The sequence below is a fragment of the Lolium rigidum genome, chromosome 1 (assembly GCF_022539505.1).
Source record: "Lolium rigidum isolate FL_2022 chromosome 1, APGP_CSIRO_Lrig_0.1, whole genome shotgun sequence".
Lineage (NCBI taxonomy): Eukaryota > Viridiplantae > Streptophyta > Magnoliopsida > Poales > Poaceae > Lolium > Lolium rigidum.
Window position 1 is genome coordinate 344591541 of NC_061508.1, and position 9342 is coordinate 344600882.

The 9342-nt window shown below is 49.5% G+C and overlaps 2 protein-coding genes across 2 annotated transcripts; both read left to right on the forward strand.

Annotated features, from left to right (window-relative positions):
• Positions 1-1667, forward strand: LOC124664240 (protein trichome birefringence-like 5). The gene is made up of 4 exons (XM_047201810.1): positions 1-720; positions 787-980; positions 1075-1233; positions 1325-1667. Exons 1-4 carry the CDS (start codon positions 1-3, stop codon positions 1665-1667), a joined length of 1416 nt encoding a protein of 471 aa, XP_047057766.1.
• A 1920-nt stretch (positions 1668-3587) lies between these two features.
• Positions 3588-6116, forward strand: LOC124684510 (glutaredoxin-C8). Its single transcript, XM_047218809.1, has 4 exons — positions 3588-3806; positions 4694-4773; positions 5669-5767; positions 5868-6116. The coding sequence occupies exons 1-4, from the start codon at positions 3652-3654 to the stop codon at positions 5936-5938; spliced, it is 405 nt and encodes a 134-aa protein (XP_047074765.1). The 5' UTR covers positions 3588-3651; the 3' UTR covers positions 5939-6116.
• The last annotated feature ends 3226 nt before the right edge of the window (positions 6117-9342 follow it).

The window sequence follows — 9342 nt, forward strand, 5'->3', positions numbered from 1 at the left end:
ATGCCGTCCGCGCCGCCTCTCTCGTGGCGCCTGGGCCTCCCGCTCGTCGTCTTCGTCTCCGTCCCTTTTCTCCTCCCGCTCACCCTCCCATTCCTCCTCCTCCGCCCCTCCGACTCCTCCCCGCGCCCTCTCTCCTCCCACCGCCTCACCTGGCTCCCGTCCATTCACATCGCTGTTCCATCACCACCGCCGCCACCGCCACCGCCACAGCCGATACGGACGCCACCGCAGCCGACACAAACGACGACGTCACCTTCTCCACCACCGCCCCTACCGACAACAAAAACGGCGTCTCCACCGCCGCGGCCCAAGGCGGACGCCGACACGACACCCGAACGGTGCGACATCTACGACGGGACGTGGGTCCGGGCCGACGACGATGACGAGGGGGAAGAGCCAGTCAGGCCGCTGTACGCGCCGGGCACGTGCCCGTACGTGGACGAGGCGTACGCGTGCGCGTCCAACGGGCGCCCCGACGCCGGGTACACGCGGTGGCGCTGGGCGCCGCGCGCGTGCCGCCTGCCCCGGTTCAACGCGACGGACTTCCTGTCGAGGCTGCGGGGTCGGCGGCTGATGCTGGTGGGCGACTCCATGAACCGGAACCAGTTCGAGTCCATGCTCTGCATCCTCCGCGCCGCGCTCCCCGACAAGTCCAGGGTGTTCGAGACCCACGGGTACCGCATCTCCAAGGGCCGCGGCTACTTCGTCTTCAAGTTCCCGGTAAAGTGAAACTACTAGCTTTTCTTGTCCTGTAAGATCCATGGCGTGATCAGTGAATCGTTGTAGGATTATGATTGCACGGTAGAGTTCGTGCGGTCGCATTTCCTGGTCCGGGAAGGGGTGCGGCTGAACCGGCAGGGGAACTCGAACCCCATCCTCCAGATCGACCGCGTCGACAAGACGGCCGGCCGCTGGAAGAAGGCCGACGTCCTCGTCTTCAACACCGGCCACTGGTGGACGCACGGCAAGACGGCCAGGGGGTACGCCTCGACGCTCCGTTTGCATGTTCTCTGATTTACTAGTCCATTATTGCAGGTCCAAATGATCGAAAAAACAGATGAACTTTCCGTGCAGCAAGAACTACTACAAGGAAGGCGATACACTATACCCCCAGTTCGACTCGACGGTGGCCTACCGGCGAGCCCTCAAGACGTGGGCGCGGTGGGTCGACAAGAACATGGACCCCAAGAAGAGCGTCGTCTTCTACCGGGGATACTCCACGGCACACTTCAGGCATCGATCGACCGACCACAACTAAACTACACATGCTACACTGATTCAGTTCGAGCTGTGGCCTGACGAGCATTTCTTGCGTTGGATGCAGGGGAGGTGAGTGGGACTCGGGCGGCTCGTGCAGCGGGGAGACGGAGCCCACGTTCAAGGGCGCCGTCGTGGACAGCTACCCGGAGAAGATGAGGATCGCGGAGGAGGTAATCAGGGCGATGCGGTTCCCGGTGCGGCTGCTGAACGTGACGAGGCTGACGAGCTTCCGCAAGGACGGGCACCCGTCGGTGTACGGCATGGCGCCGGAGAAGAGGAGGAAGGTGTCCAAGAGGAAGCAGGACTGCAGCCACTGGTGCCTCCCCGGCGTGCCCGACGCCTGGAACGAGCTCATCTACGCGTCCCTCGTCTTGGAGCCCAACCCCAGCTCGTGGGAACGTAGATGATACTAGAGAAGAGGCAGACTCACTACAGGAACCAGCCAAGCTGCCGATGGCCCTGGTGGTCCTGTGCCGGCGGCCGCTTTACTGGGCTGACGGCGTGGGGTTCTGTGCCGATGGCGGCCGTCGGCCCAGATTCTGGCCGTCGGCCCCTTGGTGGGCCCCCGTAGTGACTGAGCTTGTAATTTTCTACACATATTCTCATATCCTTGATTTTTTCGGGAGTAGGCCAAAAGTACAAGAAAGCTACCAAGTAACGTAACACCAACTACACCAGCTAGTCCGAAGATAACCAAATGAGAGAGACCATCTAAAGGACAAGATGGCGGAACATGGTACGCTGGGTGGACCCAAGCACATTGAGTGGGGGCCTAGGTCCTCACTCAAAATTTCAAATCCCTTTGGTATTTCGTCATATTTGAAAGAAAAAATTGCGAACTCTACAAATTTGTACAAGACAGGCTGCCACACAATTGTTTAGCCATGGCTCATAATTTTTTCTGGGTCCGCCCTATTGGTCTACCCTGAGAAGGCATGATCTTGGAATCGCCAGCCATGGCGTGCATAGCGCCCTCGAAGGTCAACCTCGAACCGCGGCGACCACTAGAGGAACGTAAGGACCTCCAAGTAGTGTCTCCAAACATAAAACTTTCATCAAAGGGACGACGTCGAAGATGCCACCAGCATACCGATCCTACTCGAAATATGGGCTTTTACCCAGAGACAACAACACCAATCAAACGAGAGAGATGCAGATACACTTGGCAACGCTACCAAGGAGAGGAACGGCACCCACGGGCACCGTCACCGCCGGCCCGACAAAGCCGGTGGTTGTAGATGTAGAGCCACAAATCTCTGACACCATGCGTCGCTAATATACGCGGTCCATTTTCCACCTTCAACCTTGAAGAGGATGCAACCTCCGAACACCTTCAGGACAGACCAGGAACGCCACGACGATCGTCGCCCACTTTAGGGAACCTCCACGTGACGCAGCGACCCCAACCCGAAGGTCTAGATCTGGCCTGTCTTCCTCCTCCATCTCCAATGCTTGCACCACCGGAGGGCAGCAAAGATCACCTGCATCACGGAAATGGCTGATTACAGGCTTGCTGCACACTAGGGCCTCCTTCCTTATAGGACCTCCACGCCGTTGTCTCCATCACCATGTGCTCACAATTCTGCCTCCAAGCTGCGCCACTCGTCAGATTCAACCTTGCCAGCAACCGCCGCGCCTCCACGCTCACCGTCGTGCGCCGACGCAGACCGCCGAGGCCTCGCACCGCCAGCCACTCCGCCACCCATGCTTCCCCATTGATGACCCGCCTCCGTGCGAAGGGGCTCAGTGGGGTGCGACACCATAATGCACCGCCTTTGACGGGCTCGCACGGCCGCGACGCCGACAACAGCGACGACCTAAGGGCCGGGATAAACAGAAACCGAGGGGGAGGCCCTGATAGGGTTCTGGGGAGCTTCTGGAGCAGTCCGCGCAAGCCACCCGAGACGAAAGTTATTCGTGTACACCGGTGCATGTCCTTGATTTTGATGGGTGGAAAACTAGCAATGAGGAAAACTTTGGATTAGTTGGTGTGTGTCCAACTAGAGATAGAATGTGACAATTCCTATAATTTTGTAAGTACAATCACAAGATAAGAAACCGTATGTTCAGCAATTCCGTGATTCACATCTCTTGCAAGCATTTCCCCCCTGAAAAAACATAGAAGTACGTGTCCATTAAACATGTCAACAAACAGCGGAAGACACATAAAATTTGGTTTACACAAAACAATAAAGAATACGTCTTCTCTGTGTTTACGTAAGCGTTACCTGGACGCGTACTCCTGGACCCTTGCGGAAGAACAGGCTAGACGAAGAGCGCCCGCACACTGGGAAGTTGGGAAGACTGGTCAGAGTCAGACCACGAGCGCGATCTCCCCCAAAACTCACCTCGCCGTCTCCGTAGGCTCCTACTCCCCGGCGGCGGAACACGATGTCGACGGTCCGGAGGTTCGGGATGGCGGCGGCGGCCGCCGCGTTCATCGCCTTCGCGGCCTTCGGATCCGCGTCGGCGTCCAAGCCGGCCTCCTTCGTCAAATCCACCGTCAAAGCCCACGACGTCGTCATCTTCTCCAAGTCCTACTGCCCGTAAGGCCCCCTCCCGTCTCCCCTCACTCCTCGATTCGAGTTAATCCTCTCCCTATTTGCGCCGGTGAACTACGACCCTAGGTCTTGGGTGTGGTTGCTGTCGGGTTGCGCTGATCTGCTCCTGGTGCTGATCCGATAAATTGGCTGGTTAGGGCTTGGACTGTACAATGGTGAGAGGTCTTTTTGCTAGGAACAGAGAGAATTGATTTCCTTTGCAGGATCCAACAACTGTAGATCGGTCGGTTTTTGAAGATCCAAGTATTCATCCGTTTTGTGATTCTTGAAACAGTAAACATTTGTAGGAGTACCACAATAGTTAACACTCGGTGTTAATGGGGTCATCTGGCCTTACTTTGTGTTTGTGATCCAGGTGTATGATTGCTCACAGTTCTTGAGACGCCAAGTGATAAGAGAAGTGTCAGTTAACTTCTTTTACTCTGCTTGTTTGATCTGTCAAAAATTACTCTGGTTTCTCTGTTTGTAGTCAATCTAACAAGGCCTTTCTGTCATGTCATAGACACTAGGCGATTGCAGGAGAATCTGGCCCTCTACTTTCCTTTTAGAACGCCCTGTTATGTCACAGCCTGTTAGATCTGTGAGTGAATCTTGAGTCTGATTAGCTCACATGAATTCTTGCATGTATAATAATGAAAAAAAGCTTTAACTCAAATGTCTGTATGAAGTTGCGTATTTGACCACTTATATGGTCAGATAATATGACACCTTTAAATGGGAAGACACTGATGTAACTGAGATATGAATATCGAATTGTAACTCTGAGAGAATAATCAATTATGAGGATACTGCCCATAGATGCAAAACCCAACTACTTGACTGTTGTGGTACTGCCAGAAGAAGCTATATGTTTAAGTACTCGACTTCTGCAGGTATTGTAGAAGGGCAAAGGCTGTGTTCAAGGAGCTTGAACTGAAGAAGGACCCATATGTTGTCGAGCTCGATCAGCGAGGTCTGTTTAACATCCATGTTCATATTGTATTCGTTAATTTTCTGTATGCGACAATGCTTTTTCTTCATCTATCTGTAAAGGGTGTTGTCTTCAATACATTCTGGTATTTCCTCTACCTGAAAAGCACAGCTGGTTATGTATTTTTGTTCTCAGAATCTAGTAACCTCGGGATATTCATCCATTTTTAACCTCAGTGGAGTTCCATTGAACTAACCATAGGGTATCCATGGAATATATATGTTAGAATGCCGTCACATATTGATAAAGTGTTCAGATTACTCTTTGGTGGCATGTGATGGAATAGTTGTCATTTGGTTTTTTCTCTTGCACTTATGGTGGAAGTGACACATGATTGCTCTGCTGCTATTCTCTTGTAACTGTAACACTTTTCTCCTCTTAGTGTATTGACTGTATTCTCTAGAAGAACACATTGTAGCAATAAGGTTACGAGTTAATACGTAAAAAAGATCAGCTACATAGACAGAAGACATTGGTAAAGTGTTGACAAGTAGTAAGTCCCAGAGGCCCTCTCATGTAACTAGAACCTGCTTCTATTCTTATTCAAAAGATGTACATAAGGTTTTTGGGTATTCTGTAGAAAAAATCACATTGTAGCGATAAGGTTAGCAGGTAATAGGCAAAAAAAAACTACATGGTCATAAGACATTAGTAAAGTGATGATATGCTCTTATTTGCAGAGCGAAATAAAATGATCAGTTATATCAAATGAAAACAGTTGGACACCATTTTTGTTTGTTTTATAGTCTTTGAATTCTTATTGTTCTCTAACTCTTTTTTAGGCGAATATATTGTTCTTGGACCTCGGACTTGACAATTTTAGTAAATTTCCAATAATTTTATTGAATTGCTACCATTTATTCGGGTTGTGATGCAGAGGATGGTGGGGACATCCAGGATGCCTTAGCCGACATGGTTGACAGGCGTACTGTTCCACAAGTTTTTGTCCGTGGAAAGCACTTGGGAGGCTCTGATGGTAAGTAGCGTCCTGGACACAGATCAGTTATAGCAATGATTTCGATGACTTATCGTTCCATCCTGGCTCCTACTTATCTATTTTCATAAAACAAATGCAGATACTGTTGATGCATACGAAAGTGGGAAGCTGGCTAAACTTCTGAACATTGCTGTCAAGGACGATCTTTGAATATTAGTTTAGCACCAATCTCGTCCCTACCAAGGCCTTGTAATGCAACTCTGGAATCTGGATTAATATTTGCGCAGAACCTATTTCCAGGGATTTCGTGTTGCCTTATAAACTGTTTTAACTGGATGTCGCACTGTGATTGTTCTATCATGTTATGCTGATTGCATTGCTTTTTGAAGAGATTGCTATTTTACGGTGAGAAGCTGTGCACAATTTCCGAAATATGCAATTACCCAATTTTTACTGGATAAAGAATGAATGATTAGGAGTGTGACTTGGTAATAATTTTTTATGTCAGATTTGAAATTGACTCTCCTTTTTCTATCATGTCAAGCATTAACCAACTACGTTGCTTCTCCATAAAGCTTGTAAGTAATATTTCTGTGGTGGTTAATCTTTCAGGGACATACCATAAGCAACAGATGGTGGTCTGCCAAATCACTCATCTCCTAGAGGTTGGAAGAACCAAAGAAACCATGGATATGTGGCATCAGCAGCGGCTAGCAGTAGCAACACCAGCAGGTTCCAGCACGAAGAACGGTTTCTTATACAACGACGCAAATTCAAACCGGACCATAGAAGGAACACGACTTTGCAGGTACTCTCATATATAGTAGTATTCTACTATTATTTAGAGGAAGGCTCGTTCATTAGTCAATTGGCCTTTACAATCATACCTTGCCTGCCACTTTCTAATAAAATGTAAATTGTTCGTCAATAGGAAAAGACATTTGGAGGATTCAATTAGGACATGCCACTAAAATCGAGGATCCAAGTGGAACTGCAAAGGCCAATTCTGCCCATGAGGTTGGTCGACGTCTTGATGTTTGTGCATTTGCCCGAACGAGGATCGTATACTTGTAGCACCAGCTTTGATCTTTCGTCATAGGAGGAGGAGTAGAAGAGCACCTCCCCACCGAGACGTAAGAGTCTCAAAGGAACCACAAAATCGGCCAAGAGATCCACCGGTAACGAGTAGGCCTTGATCCAAGAGCCATTATCGGTATTAGTCAAGAGCCATATATCGGTATTAGTCAAGAGCCATTTACGGAGGTTTGTACACGGTTGGAGGCTACGGCGAGGGATACTTTTTCCCTACATGGGTGGCAGCATAGTCTACGGATAGCAGCACCACCTTCACCCTAGGCGTTATATGATTCATCGTTCCGATATGTATTTCGCCTTTTTTTATACTTTGATTCCAGATACTTGAACGGCTGTGTGCATCCTGGTTATGCAGAGGCGGGATGTAATTGCTTATCAAAAGTAATAAAGCATCCTTTATCGAAAAAATCAAAATACTAAATAACAACTAGATACATTTGATATTTGACAAATCGCAGGCAAGTTTCGTACAACGGCGGAGTAATAACAATGCAGTATAGCAGTGTGTGTTAGCAAACTAGGTAACTACATAAATCTCACATAATTTATGAGAAAGTGGAGAAAAACAAGGAGGCAGGCATAAAATGCAAAGAACGATTCACTATTAAAATTTAACCATTGTATTTCCTCCGTTCTATGAAAGTTATCTTACTTTGTCTAAATATGAATCAATATATGTAACTAGTACTTAGTGCGTACATACATCTAATTTTTTAAAAAAAGTTAAGACAAGTTTCATAAAACGCAGGAAGTACTGTAGATTTAGCAAAAAAAAAAAAAGTAATAACGATGCAATACTCAGAACGGCAAGCCAAATTGCAACAACTATTCACTCCTCAAGTTTAATCATTGCTAGGATCGCTCTAAGCTCCAGCAGCTCCACCGAGTGACTGCAAGTCCCGGCGTCTAGGCACGTTTCGAGGGTGCCCGCCTGCTAGAACGGTCAAGCCGGCCCTAAGAAGTAGAGACGAAACGCCCCAAACGTAAGTTACAAAGAACAATTATTCCAGTTAAGCCGGTCACCATCCCCATCATGTTCGTGCATGTCTCGTCACGAGGATCGTATATTTGCAAGATCGGGGTTGAGTTGCCCCTCATGTAGTAGAAGAGTAGCTTTCCACCATCAGTCATCATCCTCAAAGGCTTCACAAGATCAACTGTTGTGGCCATCCAGATTGTGTATGTCTTGGACCAGGTATTGTTGCTAGAATTAGTTAGTAGCCATATATCTGTGCTGGGATGGCCAGATGTATGCGCTTTTGTTTGAACAATGCACAAGGCGCCGTTGAGCTCATCCATACTTGCATTCCTCGTCTTCACCGAGGGATCGCGCATGATGGCTTCCGACGGAGCTTCGATTTTCTTGTTCCACACCTCGCTATCAAGATCATAGCAGAGTATGTTCTTCTCACCCAACTCGAAGAAGTGCAGGACACCGTTGAGGGCCACTGAGCTCTGGTAATAGGATAGAGAGATCAGAGTTGTGGGTGAAGGTGTTTGCCTCCATCCGGCACCATCTCCTAACGTGAGCACGTCGCAAGGTTGAAAGAGACGACCTCTCATGTAGCGGACCACCTTGTATACCTGGGACAAAGAGGTGCGGCCAAAGCCATAGGTATAGACTGAGTTGCCGTAATAATGCAGTTTCTCGGGTAGGTTGGGGCCGGGAAGGAGCATCTCCCCGGTTGCTAGATCGATAACCTGAGGGTTGGGAGACTGTCCGTTAGCAACGCAAGCATGGTTGTCAACGCTACCGTAGAGCATCCACCAAGGATCTACGCCGTCCATCGTCCTCACCACGTTGCCCTCCATGTCCATCAGCCGTAGAGACGCGCTGTCGTAGAGCCGGCCGACGAGGAGCGGCTCGGTGCGGGAATCATGGGTGGTCTGAAAGATCGGGTCTGAGATGAGAGCGCGCCACTGCTTGGACGCGCACCTGAACCGGCACAGGGTTTTCACCGGCAGCCTGGAGAGGATCTCGAAGATGATGTCCGTTGATGACGAGACGGCGATGGCAGCAGCGCCCTCTGTGGATGCAATCTTGCTGGCCGCCGCAGCGAGCCGCTTAGGCGCTGGCTGTCCGGTAATGGCAGACATTGTGGCGGCACCTCGGACAGCGATGAAGTGGGCGCGCGTAGCCACAAACGAATTGATCCGTGCGTGCGTGTGGAGGTCTCGATCGGTGGTTGTTTATGTACGCATAAGTACCTTGGAAGGTAACGCGGAACGTGATCCAGATGGATGGTTTAGAAAAAAAACGGAGTGGACAATTGTTCCTTCTTAACTTGCCTCATAGCAGCAGCTCCCGCTGGCTGTGGCGTGGACATCGCGTCCCGTCCAGAGTCCAGACGGTTTTGTTTCTTCCCGGTGCCTTGGACAGGTTCTATGTACAAAACGGCTGATGCGGCGAGGCCGAGATGGAATTATAGGGAAATCTACAGTCAGATAGGAAACCTAATCACCTTGTAATATTGCATTGCAACTTAGTATTTCTTCAAATCTGCTTCTGCAAGGAATAT